Source organism: Orbicella franksi, chromosome 1 (genome assembly GCF_964199315.1).
Source record: "Orbicella franksi chromosome 1, jaOrbFran1.1, whole genome shotgun sequence".
NCBI lineage: Eukaryota > Metazoa > Cnidaria > Anthozoa > Scleractinia > Merulinidae > Orbicella > Orbicella franksi.
In genome coordinates this window covers 43,781,542-43,797,270 of record NC_138145.1, presented here as the reverse complement: position 1 = coordinate 43,797,270, position 15,729 = coordinate 43,781,542, and the positions used below count along the sequence as shown (strand labels likewise).

General features: G+C 38.8%; 1 protein-coding gene across 1 annotated transcript; it reads left to right on the top strand.

Annotated features, from left to right (window-relative positions):
• The first annotated feature begins 4,457 nt into the window (after positions 1-4,457).
• Positions 4,458-15,201, top strand: LOC145463130 (uncharacterized). The gene is made up of 6 exons (XM_081446851.1): positions 4,458-4,991; positions 8,936-9,204; positions 10,745-10,944; positions 12,179-12,314; positions 12,635-13,310; positions 13,753-15,201. Exons 1-6 carry the CDS (start codon positions 4,756-4,758, stop codon positions 14,237-14,239), a joined length of 2,004 nt encoding a protein of 667 aa, XP_081302977.1. The 5' UTR covers positions 4,458-4,755; the 3' UTR covers positions 14,240-15,201.
• The last annotated feature ends 528 nt before the right edge of the window (positions 15,202-15,729 follow it).

Below are 15,729 nucleotides of genomic sequence, written 5' to 3'. Positions count from 1 at the left end.
ACGATCAAGCGCAATCTTTTGCTTTGAGCTCTCACGTGAATTATTGAACAAAACCACAACTAGTGAAAGACACAAACAAAGAAATTTCAAATGAGTGACAGAAAAAAAAAATGTGTTTTTGGTTCCATGAAATGTCAAGATTTTTTTATTGTACACGTCAGAAATCTGGCTCAGAGAAATTCAAAATTTCTTTACGGAACTGTATTTAAAGACTGCTGTAGGTTTTGTGAGAGCTACTGATACAAACTGTTTTATTATCACGATATATAGAATTTTGCAAAAAAATTTTAAACAAATTTAACTGATGTTAATGTTTCACTAGTCTTTTTCATGGGTGTCGTCATATGTAGACATTACCCATCGACTTTGATGAAACTAGCATGCTCGTCCACTTACGGAAAACTAGGTGGTGAGTTTCTAAAAATGCGTTTATGTTGACGTTATCAATGATTTTTAAAAGCGCATAGCCTTTGCCATTTGTTACACAACGAGGAAACAAGCGGGTTTTTTCAGTTTCAGTTCCAGAAAATCTTGGTCAGTCTTTCGATAAACGGAGATGAGACGACTGTATTGAGGGCAAAAGAATGTGGTTAACAAACCCGCTGGGTTCTTTAGGTGTCTTATGATTCCTGACCACCTTTCTTTTAGCGAATTATTTCTAAAGGCCAAGGTTACCACAAGTTCCTTCCTATGCGTCATGACGCAAAGAATCTTGCTGGGTTCTTGTGATATAAGGGAGGAAAATTGTTGGCAACACCATTTAGTGTCCACATTTTGTTGAGACATGTTTCTTTTTGCGATTTTTGTCTGTTGTGTGAGTTAAATAACTTTATAAGGGCTGTATAGCCGTTTGTAAGAGGCAGAGTAATGAAACGGAGAAGAACAAAGAAACAAAGAAATTCATTTTTGCCTGTCATCATGTTTTTCTTTTTGACCGAGTAAGGTCACCTTGATTCAGTAAAAAGAACCTTTTTATTTCCATTTCGAAGCTTGTAATCACTGCATGTGAGCCTGAGACCTCCTTCTCTGTAGGAAATCAGCAAAAAAAAAGTACGCTGCAGTCTTTGAGACACTGGGCGCGTGTTTGGGGGCAGGGAGGCGGGAGCTGAGAAAGTGGGCCGTGCTGTAATCCTTTCAGGCTGTTTTAACAATCTCCGCTAAATCAGTTACTGAGTACATGTAAATACCTTAGAATTTTTGAGAATACTCTGTTATCAGAAGAATAACGTTGCTTGCTTTCTAACACATAGGCTGTTCTTTCATGATGGACCCAGGAGTTTACTATCCGACATTGTTAAACATGGAGGTGGGAATCACAGGTGTAAAAAGGTTTGTGCTCCGTTGTTTGCTCTCCATGACATGCGCATTTGTAACGCACGCACACTGAGTTCTACCAGGAATGTATCTATAAGAGTGCTAATTCATGAATACCAGACCCCTTGTAAATCGACATGTAACATTCGTTTTGCTGATGATAGCTAATAGTGAAAAACGAAATTTTAACTGGTAACGTTGCTCACAAATTAAGACATGCGAATTGATGTTCATTTTCAGAGTTATGGCAATTAGAAAGATCTGTCGTTAGCATGCGAGCAGAGGTGTCTATTCGGGGAGCAGATGGGAGGCGCATACCACATATATTCCCTATACCCGTGCGGAGAGCCACGTGCCGGCTTATCTGTCTAAAGAGTTGCTTTTTAACCGGCTAGTGACGATGGTCTCAGTACCTGCGGCATGCAGTCCTCAAATATTGACTAAAGGAAAAGAACTGAGCCAGCCCGAATCAAAACTGAGTGCTTAGTGAAAAGATCTTCAAAATAATTGCAAATGATTTGATTTTATAGAATATCAAATTAAGGAACTCGAAGAAGACAGATCTTTCCGCCGGGGCACGCGTCAACGTATAGTGCTAGACACTTCTGTGGCGCATCATGCCTCCGATTTCCTGAAATGTGTTTGGACTATTTCGGGAAAAAGACAAAAGGAAAAAGACGTACAAATGGTAAGGAAATGTGCTAACTCATTATTCAAACGCCCACGGTAGTTTTCAAGGAACTTTATATCACTTGTATTGTACCCGATATATACGTGTGCGGGTTCAGTGGTCAGTTCGAGATTCGCTCAGTCAGTCAGTCAGTCAGTCAGTCAAGTCTCGACAAGTCGTTCGCAGGTGAAACTGTAGAAAGATGCACTACTAAAAACTATTGCTGTTTTCATTTTTTCTGGAGATAAGGAATAGAAGTGCTTGCCAACGACAAGCTGATTAGTCTCTAACAGTACCAGGTGCTGTTTTTTATCACTTTTGACTGGTTGCCTTGATTTAAAGCGATTTTCCTTCTGTAAGAATAGGATGAGTCTATTATCGTGTCTTCTCTCATCAGTGTACGATAAATCTTTCACCAAGTTTATCCAGTGTCTTATATTAGGAATATTCTCACAGCTTCTTCAGGAGACGATCACCGACCCCGTTGAAACTTTTAACACGTACGAACGGGGAAAGTTAACAGAGGCGTTGCTGTGAATGTGGTGGTTGGTCGAGCTAGAGGAAGGTAGTTTGTATCGTTGAGTGAAACGTTACGGTATGTACGTCCAAACGTAAAGAAAAAAACATTCAGGTGTCGACCTTCACATGACGGCCTATACCTTGGCAAAAACACGTGTTACATTCACAAAGGAAAAGTTAACAGCGTACTTTCAGTTGCTGCGTTGCTGGAAAATCATTTCTGTACTCAAGTTAAGTTTTTAATTTCTAACCAATCAATATTTTCAGAACAGAATTGGACTCTATCCAGTAAGAAGGAATGTCTTGTATTAAACACTGGCAGATGACTTTAGTAAAGGGCCTTTGCTCTCAGTACATGCCCTTTGCGATATAACGAAGTCATAATCTCTATATCATTCAACCGTCCATAAAACTGGTGACGGATATTTTAATAAAAGGCATCCTTGTTAACAAGAGAGACGACTGACCAGTAATGCCTATGTCACTCCAGTTTAATCGAGAAATGGTGGAAAATTTGTTTCCATGGCTCAACTTGTTTCAGTGCGCCCAAACTGAATAATTAACTCAAGAAAGTAATTTTCCGCATGTGCTACTATACTTGCGTGCTTTTTTCCGGACCGGGCTCCGGCTCCACATGGAACTCGTTATGCACTGTCTTCTTGACGCCAGAATTTGGCGATCATAATGTTTGGCGTACACAACCAAGCCTTGGCTTGGCAAAGTTTGATATGACTAAAATGAAGACTGAGAATTTCAACAGTTAGGGTGTAGAATGCATCTGATATAATCCAAAATTCATTGATAATCCGAAGACTCCTATTTTAATTGCAATGTGAAACTATCAGCAAAACATCTTAATGCCTACAGCTTTTACTGATTTCTAGTTCTAAAGTCTTGTTGACATTAGCGAGACCTAAGGTATAGTTTTGGGTCACTCCGATACTAGTTACTGAAAACTTATTGTTTTGACCGCCCTCAGACAATTGAAGGATTATAACTGAATCAGATAAGAAGAGATCTATTTTCCCTTTCTGTGAGCGGCTGTGTTGTCATCGTTGTTGTTTGTTTTGTTTTCCATTTTTCATCAGTTTCTCTTTCATTCAGACTAAGTCACTGCATCTTTATTCCCCAGGGCCCCTATGGATACCAGCCTCGTTGCTGAATGGGCTACCCTGGTTAAATAAAGGTACTTACTTACTTACTTACTTACTTACTTACTTACTTACTTACTTACTTACTTACTTACTTACTTACTTACTTACTTACTTACTTACTTACTTACTGCAATATTGATCATTTTTACCAAAGGGCTTTGTGGGGTATCCAAACCTGAAAAAAATCTTGATTTAAATAGTTTTGATTTTAAAAACATATTTTAACCTTCTTCTGACAATGTGGTTTTTATATTCTTTGCTGTCTGCCAACGTTCTAGAGTTGGTTTCCTGTTTTCTTTTTTCTCCACTTCAGCCAGCTTATTTCATTAAAAATAGCAGTCTACGGGTTTATGCTTCAAATGATGACTATAATTTTTTATCACTAATCAGCGGAAGCTTGCTATATTATATGGATCAAAAAAATTATTTGGATTTGCACGCAAACGTAGTATACTTTAAACCGAATGGCACATCATTTTCCAATTTAATTGTTAAGAATTAAGAAAAGATGCATTTAATTTAGTTTAAATATTTCCTTTCTCACGCAGAAAGACTGATAAAATCAAGGAAATAAACGATAGCGTTTTTTTCTGTCTGATCTTACTTAAATGGAATTATACGGTTTATTTTTGGTATTGTTGTTTATATCATTTTAAATTAGACTTGAGTATTTTTCTTACTGTCCAGGGTGCTCCCACTAATTAAATATGCCCGATTACATACTCCCGCACGTGACTTTGTACTTACTATTTGACTGCTCCCTCGTATATAAAAGTAGTTATCCCATAAAATACCTTTGTATTGAATATATTACTTTCTAAAGTATTTATTCCTCGCTCTTTTCTTATAATTTGCTGCGTGAGTAGCCCTGGTGAGCGCGGAATATCGAACTTTGTTATTTTTCAATTTCCGGTTCCGGCTGCGGATAGTTGATGATTGGCTTGTCAATCTCACACATCCATGATTAAGAGGCAGAGATCAAATATCGCACTGGTTTACAAATATGTAGCGCGGCCGAACGTGCTCATTATTGCTGAAATATCCACAGAGTGTGAGGTTTCCATATTTTGGTTCGTTCACAGCTGATCTGGAGTTAAAATGGTAAAGGCAGTCGCAAAATCCACTGTGGAGAAACCACCGAACGGGGAAACGACGCAACTCTGTCCAGACAACATGGAGGACGAAACGACGGTCGAAAATACAGAAGAAGTTGTGGTGGAATGCAAAGGCGAAAGACGAAGAAGATCTCCTCGTACGTGTGTTTTCATTTGCCTTCTGATTCTGGTGTTGTTAGTGGGATTTCTAGTCGTCTACGCAATCGAAAAATCAAATAGGTGAGTGTTCATTCTTTAGTAAGCGGTTCTGTAAACATGTCGTACGACGTAAATGGCATGAGAGCCTAGTTTTACGCTGAAGTCAGTGAGTGTTTTAATGAAGTATCCTTGGACTATTCTACCATCTATGTTTGCTTTATTTCGATCCATGTAATGAACTTATTCGGACTGGTTTTAAAGTTACCACAGCTTTCGTTTGTTCGTTGGCTTTCTTGTGTGTCATTGGAGGCGACCAACACAAAGACACCGCTTAGGCATTCCAAGCTCATAATTGCACGGTAAAACCCCATGCTTTATTTTCCGGAAGAAATCGTCGTAAAGATAAAAGGTAAATTTAATTTGTCGGCGCTGCGGAGATCGCTGTTTGCGTCTTCGCCACTTCACGGTATCTGATGGAACCCTGCAATTTTCATCGACACTGAACCAATGAATGGTCGCTTTGATGCTTGCCTAATTACTCTTATTGACTACGAAATTAACCTACAAATTGCTCAAGCCCTTTCACTGTTGACGGTGACAATAGACCTGTTGTTATTGTAATGAACATTGTGAGTGCACAAGTAAAAGCCGTGCAAATTTCGAAACAACCCGGCTGAGTACAATTCTTAGTTAGAAGGTTTCTTAATTGACCTCGACACTTACAACCTGGATTGACTTAAACCACTTTAATCACTCGGCGCCAAAATTTGTTCTGGGTGTTCAACTCTGTCATTAACATCGGAAGAAGCTTCCTAATGAACTTTTTTGTGCGTTGTCTTGAACGGCTTTTCAGTCTCAATAAGAAACGCATCTTTTTGTTGTAAATTTTTGTCTTTAAAAGCCCATGCCACCAAAGAAGTGGAATTAGAAGCGGTGATTTACACGTGCATATAAAGCTTTCGGCCTCCTAAAAGAGCTTTAATCTTAATTATATAAGTGGATTTCACTTTGCGGGTTTTTACGGATATTGGGTTAGAATTCCAGAAGTTGGTCAAATGGCTTCAATGCACCTTACATGCACAACCTAGTCAGATTAAGGTTTTAGTATAATCAAACCCATCCCACAAGTTTTTCAGTTCAATAATAACCATAAAATCCAATGAGATTTTGTAACTGGATTTTCCATGAAGCCCGTTTCTTTGATTGAAATCTTTTTAAGCCAGATTACAGTTTGGCATTTTTAAAGTGCACTCTGAAAGATTTTTTCCCTCTATCAAAAACTATAAGTCAAACTATGGGAAATACTCAGCATACCTTTTTAAGTATGTTATTTACGTTTCCAATTAAGCCCAAACAGGATAAAAACATAAACTTAAGCAATTTTCCTTTGAAGATTAAGTTTCATGTATTGTAAGATGAGTTGGGTTTTGATTTCCCACAAAATGAAATCAACACTCTGTCTTGAGGAAGAGCCATGAGAACCTGTCAAGAATGGTTTGACTGAGTTTTATTAGGGATTAATATTATCTATAAATTGATCAACCCCTTGACCTGAGTTAATCTTGTGGGATCTCTGAATGGTCAGACACATCTAGATCTATATCCCCTGTCTTTTGATATGAAAAAGCTGGGAGATCAAAGGATTCAATGAAAGAGATCTGAAAGAATTAAAGCAGGTCTATGTAGATGATAAACAATAGTGCTGAAAGAAATTATAGGGGAACCTTGTGTGGCTGGCTCATTCACTTTATTTTTGCCCAAACAAATGTTCAGTCTAACTCACAAAGGTCACTTAAAGAGACCAACATGTTTAAGAAAATTTAAATATGCATCAAACCTATGCCTGATCATGACCAAAGCATTTCTAAAAGTTCAGTCCTTTTAATTTTTTTGCAGCCTGGTTTAATAGTTTTAACTGTATAGGATTAAATTGAACTTGTTGCTGATAAAATTCTATTTCTGGACAGCTACCCTGCCACATGTAGCCTACAATGAGCATTTTTCTGTTTTGTCTGTCACTGCTGACTACCTTTGTAACAACAGTGGTTATAACAACAAAAGGGACAGGGGACCCAAACACTATATCAGCAGTAAAAATAAATGTGCTGTTTACCTGTGTTATGGTGTCTTTTTGAGTCGTTCAAAAGGGATTTAAATGAAGCAAAAGCGGTTTATATTTCCGAATATTATCTCTCCTGCCACTTTGTAATTATGACACTCCGATTACATCTCAAGTTTCTATTATCGTCGTTAACTATTAACTCTCATCGAGGGGAAAGATTCTCAGGTTTCATAACAGCTGCGCATTAAAAGAGAAAAGAGACAAGGGGTGAAACTTATCAATAGCTTTCGTCTAGTCTGTGACTACAGCTGAGTGGACCAGCCTGCGTGGTTCCTGGCGTGGATATGTGCGAGGAAACACGAGATGATGGACGGAGGCCTTTGACTGCAATTTCCCCGGGCAATTTTTGTGCCGGCGCAAATCTTTCATAAACAATACCAGGCAATTTCAACGTTGGTTACTGGTGAGCCGACTGATATTCTGTATTTTTTCTATTTTCGTTTTTTTGGCTCGGTATTACAACATAAATTATATATTTTAGCCAGAGAATACATATGTTTTCATGGCTCCAGGCTGCGCTTCGATGGAGTGCATGCTCACAAATTTAAAAGCACTTCCGGTCCAGTCAAGTGTAGTCACAGATCTGACAAAAAGCCATGTCTAAATAGAACTCAGAAATGAGATGAAATACAAATATAAAAGATAATGGGTAACAACATATGTACCGGTAAAGGCTGTTTAACATACCATGGCTTCTAAATCATTATGAACTGCGGAATCTAAATTTCCGGAGCTTTCAAATAGTGCATTTAACTTAGAAATCTGTGGAGAGGTAGTGGAGGTAAAGTTGTTTACATGAGTTGTTTAGCACTGGTGAATTTGAAAGTGAAGAATGATCATCGTAGTAAATTTTCCAATTTAAGCAATTGGAAAGAAGAAGCCTGAAAAAAATCAAGGCTTCAACGGGATTTGAACCCGTGACCTCTGCGATACCGGTGCGATGCTCTACCAACTGAGCTATGAAGCCACACATTGGGAGCGAGGTCAATTAATTGAGTTCATATCTTCCCGTGAGGAGTGAAATGATGTGAAGTATATATGAAATAATTCATATATGAACTGCAGTTGTAGATGAAAGGGAAGAATGATCATCGCAGTAACAGAACAGCTATTAGAGAAGAAGCAATGTTTTGGGCACCATGTCAGATGACAATGCATTTTGAGTGTTCCTAAATACTGTTTTGAAAGTATGAAAGTTGTCATTGCAAAAAGGTGTATTTGACATTTATAAAACAGCAACTTTTGAAGAATTACTTGAGTTGTTACAAATAGAGTGTTTTAAAATGATTTCATAAATACACAAATTTTGTAATTTTTTTTGTAATGTTTAAGCCAGATGCAAATTACCTATAATCAAAAGTCAGGTTGCACAAAGGTCAGTAGTCAAGAATAGCTTACTGATGGTCAGTTAGTTAGTTAATACACCTGTGTGGAGGCTACAATATACCCTCCAGAACATTTGTCATAAGTTCATCAAAAAACAAACATGGATGAACTTACAGCAGTGACTAAATAGCCAGAAAGTAACATCTGAATGAAGGGTACATTCCATATTTCCATACTCCACATTGCATGTTCTTTTGTGGTGGGACTGTTTCGATCAAGGGATTCCCTTCCCCAAACTTCTTCATGCTCAGTTTTTGATGTTGGCAATAGCATAAAATAACACAGGTCCTATTTATAGTACTTATTGTCCTTTATACTTGTATAATCTGGCAAGAATTGTTTACCCGAAAAATCCTGTTTTCCTAAAATTATGAGTGGTATGTAACTGGTGCATCTTAAACATTAATTTTGTAGATTGTTAAGTGCACAAAGTCATAAAATTTGTCTCACTCACACGTTTTAACCTAACAATTGCCTCCTTGTTTCATAACGACAACTCACATTTTCCACCTTTCAGTAACAAAAACAGAAACAAGGGCTGGAACTATGGTGATGATTATATCTTGGTTACTCATCCTCCAACTTTATCTAATACATCATGGCACAATAACAATGTATCATGGGAGGCACAGGAGGAAATTTACACCCTATCAGACGCTATAAGTCAGGATGACATAATGGGTTTGAGGCCTATCTTTAGAAAGGATCTACCAGACAAGTATGTTGCTTATTGGGAAGCTAAACTGAATGGCAAAAGTGGTGAAAAATATGTTATCATTTCAGCTGGTAAGTACATGTACAGTGTATATGGTTGATTTAGGTCTGGTTACTATGTATGTATAACCTGTGAATGCACCTGTACAGGATATGGTGACATAATTATTGGCTCACTGGACTCTTCTGGTGGAGGTCTCTTATGTTGTGTTCTCCACCATCAGAGGCTTTCCCAAACAAATCATCTTTGTAATCTGAGTGTAGAAATTGTCCTACTGGAGATGTACATGGAAATCTTTTTTGCATTCAGACAGGAGTGTTGATTTGCCTAAGTTTATTTCAGATACATTTCAGATAATTTTGGCAGAAAATTACACTTAGATACACTAATGAAGCCAGGTGTTCAAAATCTGATATTTTTGACCTCCAATTTAGATATATGGGTGGTACACAGCCCAAGGCAAGGGTTGGCTATGTTGTGGTTCAGCAGGTACCAGGGCTGTCATTAAGTTTTGAGTCACAAGTAGCCTTGTTCTCCACACCCATAGCAAACTTGTTACTCGGTGGGTGAATTGTATCAACAACAAGCAATTTCTCCCATAGCATCAAGGAAAAATCAAGCATAAGTACAGATGTTACATGTTAGGACCCTTAATGACAGCCCTTAGCACCATTGGCACAATTTTGTATCTTCCTTTGTTTCATATAAATTTGGGTTATTGACCAAGCTTGTTCAGTCAACTGAAGATGGCTGGATTTTTGCATGTTTATGGACCAAGAAGTAGTTGAGGTCCATAAGCACCCAATATCCAGCCATCTTGATTAAACAAGCTTGGTCAGTAAAGGATTTATTATATGGAAAAGAACAAAATTTTATTGCGGCCCACAGCAGGTACACGCACGTGTGATTGAGTGGGCAAGAAAGCGCCATCTTACCTATTCGGGTAGCCATCACAGTGCAGGATATGGGTCATCTTGCCAGCTCATGGAGTTAGCCATATAGTAAATAATTATGTGTTACCATTACACAAAAACAAGGGAAAATACCAATTTGCACCAAGGGTAAAGTTAACCTGCAACAGCTACACTTGAATTTGGACCAACTTCACAAAATTTACTGTGCAGTAAATTTTACTAGTGTGATATCTGTTTGGATTTCTTATCACATGCACATGTATTACCCTGTGTCTGTTGAGATCACATGAAAGCATTAACTGCAGGGAATTTTAAAAAGCCTGAATACAAGGGGGTGTCAATCTCGTGCCCTTGCATCCCTCACGTGCTCAAAATTAAACTTCTGTGCACAGACTATGAAAATCATGATTGATGTGCAAAAAACATACCCAAAAGCTGTTTCTGATCCTGGCAGATGTACCTTTCAAAATAGATAGATTAAAAAAAAATGATCCCAGAAGTGAATATCTTACAATGTACATGAACAGTGGACATGTGCGTTTTGTAGATTAGTAATTGCATGCTTTCACTGAGAAATCTTTCCAATGTAACTTGGGTTCCTGCATTGTAAAATGAATTACCAGTGAAGTAAGGAGAGAGCAAACGACTGGACATGTAACTGTATGTTCGTTTTACTAAAAGTTATGTTTTCATACAGCGAGGCAAACTGGTGACCACCGTCTTGTTGAAGAAGGAGCTTTACCAAGCCCCTCAGATGTGCTTACTGCACAAGCCAATCAGAATGGTTATGGCTGTCACAAAGTGTATCGACTGCGACCTGATGGGCTTATGGCATGTGAAGACACTGATGTGAACAGAATAGTTGCAGCGACAAGGAGTGTTGATACTGATTCTTGGGTGTGTATCTCTATTAAGGGTGTTTTTAATAATTAAACATGGCAGTTTCAAAAAAAAAAATCGTGTTTGAAAAGCTTAAATCGGAAACCTTCTACTGACTGCCATAAGTTTAGTGAGTTTCTAGTTACGAGAATTTGTCAGTTCATCCGGACAACATCTTACATGTACATGATTATGTATGTTGTTTGATAGCTTTCATGAAAGTTGACATGAAATTGTTATTGTTAAGAGAACTGATAAATTCAACCAAAACTATATAACCCTCATTCGGGCCTGCAAGATTTCCAAGGTAGACTTAAATGGTCATTTTTTTACTGGTTTATACTAACCATGCCAACTAAACTTACTGAGAGATCAAAGCAATGAGGTGAGACACGCGTGGGCGGATTAATTAGAATAATGGCAGTTAAGCCATACTTGGCGGATTATCCAGTGGATTAGTGAACAAGACAGCACAGGTCAGAACCGATCAACTAAGATCTACAAGCATAATATAAAAGATCAACATATAAACATATGGACTCTGAAGAAGCACGATCCAAAAATAACCTGATAAGCTGCTGCTTATAACGACATCGTCTCTTTAGAATAAAGGATCGCTGTACTGCGGATTAGGACTAACTTAATCATAAAATCCGCTATGAAAAGGGTTGAATTTTCGTGCTGAATTTCACGTAGAAGTCTCGGCATGAGCTGTCCCTTTTCGTAGTTTGAGAAGCGAAGCCTCTTATTGTCACGCCAATTTTATCCCCCAATCCTGTTCTAATAGCAGACGGGACAGCGCTCTTTTCGTTATTCCGTTTGACCTTCCTGTATTGTCACTGTTAATGCCATGTCGCCCTTAGCTACTTCCTGAATTTCTTGTGAGAAGAAGGGAATAACAACAAATTTGTCCAGATTCAAATCTATTTGAAAGGCATACAATACTATTTCACTCTATTCTATTTCACTCTATTCTATTCAACCCAAAGTCGGACTGTGATGACTACTAGCCAACTAATCAGTGGCAAGTCTCGTCTTCAGCGTGAAATATTAATTCTCACTGCTTTTGTTGTTAATTCTGAAAATTTGGTAATACATAATCAAGACCATATCTCTTGGTTAATTATTTTCTGTGTTTACGTCACCCGTCTGCTTGCCAATGACAAGATAAAAAGGTGTTAGGGGTGACTATATATTAATCTTACCATGTAATAAAGATTGTTGGTAACTAGTGTGATGATCTATCACACAGAATATTAACTGGAGGAATTTGGACGAACAAGTTACCCGTGCTTTACCGGGCTTGAAAAAAGAATGGGACGAGTTGGCTGAACGAGTTCAAAAGATGCCAGAGTGGAATAGGTTCCAGTGGCTGTCGATGAAGACAGGTAAATGACGTGTATAAGGGTCCCTAATGGGTTTTAGGACTCCGGGAACAATATTAAACGTGCTTGCAGGCTATATAACATGAGAGCTAAGACTTGGGTTTCGTTATCAAAAGGCTTCTTTCTGACTGTGATGAACGCAACTTGAGTGTTTACTTGATTGTTAAAACGTTTATTGCAGTAACAGACATTGTATTGGTGAATTCATCGTCATCTTCTAATAGTGCGTTTTGAGTCGTATGCGAGGGTGTTTTTCTTTTTGTTTCGCTCGTGCATGCTTCGGACCCTATTGTAATCTAAATACTTGTCACAATTTGTTTAAGGTGTAAGACCGCAACTCACAACACCAGCTAAGCCGTTAGCAACTGAGCCAACGGCAAAACCAACCAGCCTGGAAACGGAATTTAATTTCCAAGTGGAAGAGACTGAAGATGGGTTCAAGGCGGAATTGGGACTCCGTCCGGGCGACTCGGTCCGGATTCCACTCGGACAAGGGTTCCGTGAAGTCCGTATCAAGTTTGTTGGGCTTCGGGACGGTGACATGAAGAAGACAAAGAACTGGAAGAAACATTGGCAGAAACGACTTTGCCGGGTGTTGTGTGGCGTTTGTGAAGGAGAAGGTTACCTGGACATGACAATGGTTAGCAAACGTTTCTTCAAACTGACAAAGATGGGTGATCGCTTCATCAAAGTGAAAGTCGATGCAGATGAGAGTTTCGTGCGAAAACATCTTGAAGGAAGAGAAATACGCTTCAAAGTAGAGCTGCGAACCCGCGGGGCTCGAGATATGATCATTAACTACGGCATTATCCTCAGAAGTAGCAGAAATCGGCGCGCTTTGTCTGACGAATATTTCAGGATTCCTCACGAAGAGTTGTTTCCAAGGTACCGCCAGCCCCAAAACGGCCAATGCATGTCGGGCTCGGGTCCAGTGGCCTGGACAAAAATACTCGGTTACTATGACAACATGGCGGCGAGGACTTCCAAATCAAGATACCCGTAAGTATTTGTCGTAATTTAGGGTGGATTTCGAGTGGTGGTCGTTAAACTAAAACTAAAGTTATCTCGGTGTTGTCTCAGAGGTAAGTCATCAAGAACATTAGAACTCCTTGTAAAGCAATAGGCCAATGGCTAGCTCGGGAGAAGTACAATTCACAGTTGATATTGCAGCTGAATGACCCTTTGGCGTGATTGGTAGAAAACAGGTTACAAACGAGTCATTGGTCAATTACACCGCCATCTTTGCTTTAAATCAAGTTTTGATGTGTCAATTTTGGCGAAACTGCGTTATGTTCTGTCTTGTTATGGATTTTCTTACGTGCTGTGACTTATTCTGTGAGCTACTCAGTAAAAATTTTCATTATTTTATTTAACTGAGAATCTTGTGTTGGAAAAGTACTACAATTTAATTGAATTTGAATGTAAATCTTCTCTTTCTTAGATCAATAAGTCATATTGTAGGTTTGCCCACACATCTGCCTTTAACAATGGACACATCGGTGGAGAACGTGACACGCCGAATCTTTCACAAGCTTGGATCACATTGTTCGCCTCACGGTAGAGGAGTAACCTCTCCTGCTCAAATGACGCGAATCAAGACATTCCTGGGGCGAGAGCTCAAGGTTATTCACCGAGGAGATCATAAAGGGAAGAATGGCCCTTGGACAGACTTGATAATTAACCTTCTTCAGAGGGGCTGCCCAGTCATTGTCAGTAAAGAGACAAGTTATCTCGGTGAACACCATTATATGGTTGTGACAAGAATCCGACAGAGCTCTAAGTACTACAGTTTTTGTCATGGCAAAACCGGTGTATGCTCACCCTGGACTTTAAAGGAAGAATCACTCATGTTTGTTCATGAAGAAGACAGCCCTGGAAAATGGGTTAGCGCTGACACTCATTTTCTGGCTGCGATCATTGAGGTATAAAACAATCCCAAGACAGTTCAAGCACTGGTGTCGCTGTCAGACTGAGATCGATCAACTCGGCTGATCGCTGATCATGTCCATAACTTTGTGGAAGTAATGCTCCATTGTACATGGAAATGAAACTGTAGTCTGGAGAAAATCCGTGAAAAATGGATGAGCAATCATGAATGAACCATAAACTCGAGGCCCTGTCTGTGACAGAGATTTACCGAGTCCAGCGACTTTGTAAATATTGTAATGTAGCAAGCTAAGGCTTGATTCTTGAATAAGTTATATTTGTGAAGTCACAATTTATTTTTTAGGTGCAGATTTTGTATTGTACGAACATGATCTTTTTATTCTATATTGTAACCATTTTGTCAACTGTATTGCTTTTCATATTCATGTAGCTTTTGCACGTAGAGGTCTCGCCATTTAATAAACCTTAAGTTTCGTTCGTAGCATTTTCACGGCACGCTTCACCTTACTGCGCGTTGTGTGGTGAACCACAGTGATCAACGTCTTATTTCTCCTTGCAGTTACAACACAATACAGTAGATCAGTAACTAGAGTAAAAAATATTGTCAAGTATTTGGAGACATCATGATGTGCCACTGAATTCTCCGAACTACACCTATAACATTTAAAAGAATGAGTCGGTTTGGAGAATTTTTCATGCTATCATTTTTTGTATGAAACATTATGACAATATTATTTCAGGTACGATTGGTTTGAGTAAGGTTTCATAGACTTACTAACGACGTGGCTTGCGAAAGGACCCAGTTCTTTTTGCGTACTGATTCACTTCAAACAAGTGAAAATAACCGGTTGCTTTCACCTGCTAACAACGACGCTATAAAGAAATATTTTTCTTTTCCAAAAAGATCTTATGTTTACTTTGTGAGCAGTTAAAGCTGTAGACCGTTTGGTCCTTTCTGTAATTGCCTCAAGAAGAGACCACTTAATAAAAATATATTAAAACCAAGCGAATTGTTTTTGTTTCTAAGTGGTTGGTCGCTTTGGTAATACAGCCGGGAAACGTATTTTTGAAACACTGTTGCTTAGTAAGATAAGGTGTGTCTTAGACGCCAACGCCTGGTGTTCTGCAAGTGTTGACCATTTTACAGTCAAAATGACCGAATCACTTCTACAGTATTTTGTATATGGCTTGCGAGGGTCGCAAGTGACAAAACGCTCGATATTCTTCGGTCCAAAGCACAGTATTGCTTTTATATTAGTTAAATAACCACAACATGATTTCCGAGGTCGCTCATAAAACACCTGCATGGCAAATTGGGGCATGTTCCATCTTCTCGAAATAAACGGTATATTTAGTTATGCAAAAAATCGCAAGTGAAGGATTGCCAAAACAGGCCTCTTTGGGTCGTTCCTAGCGGTTAATTTTTTAGGAACCGCAGTGAAGTGTTCCAAAATTTCAACGAGTTTTTCGATAAACCCCTGGCTCTCGTCCAAGACGCTGATAGGGAATACTGGCTTAGTTTAGTGTACAT

Coding starts and splice junctions, on each gene's coding strand:
- LOC145463130 (XM_081446851.1), top strand. CDS start 4,756: ATGGTAAAGGCAGTCGCAAAATCCACTGTGGAGAAACCACCGAACGGG. Junction 4,992..8,935: donor GCAATCGAAAAATCAAATAG/GTGAGTGTTCAT, acceptor TCCACCTTTCAG/TAACAAAAACAGAAACAAGG. Junction 13,311..13,752: donor ACTTCCAAATCAAGATACCC/GTAAGTATTTGT, acceptor TCTCTTTCTTAG/ATCAATAAGTCATATTGTAG.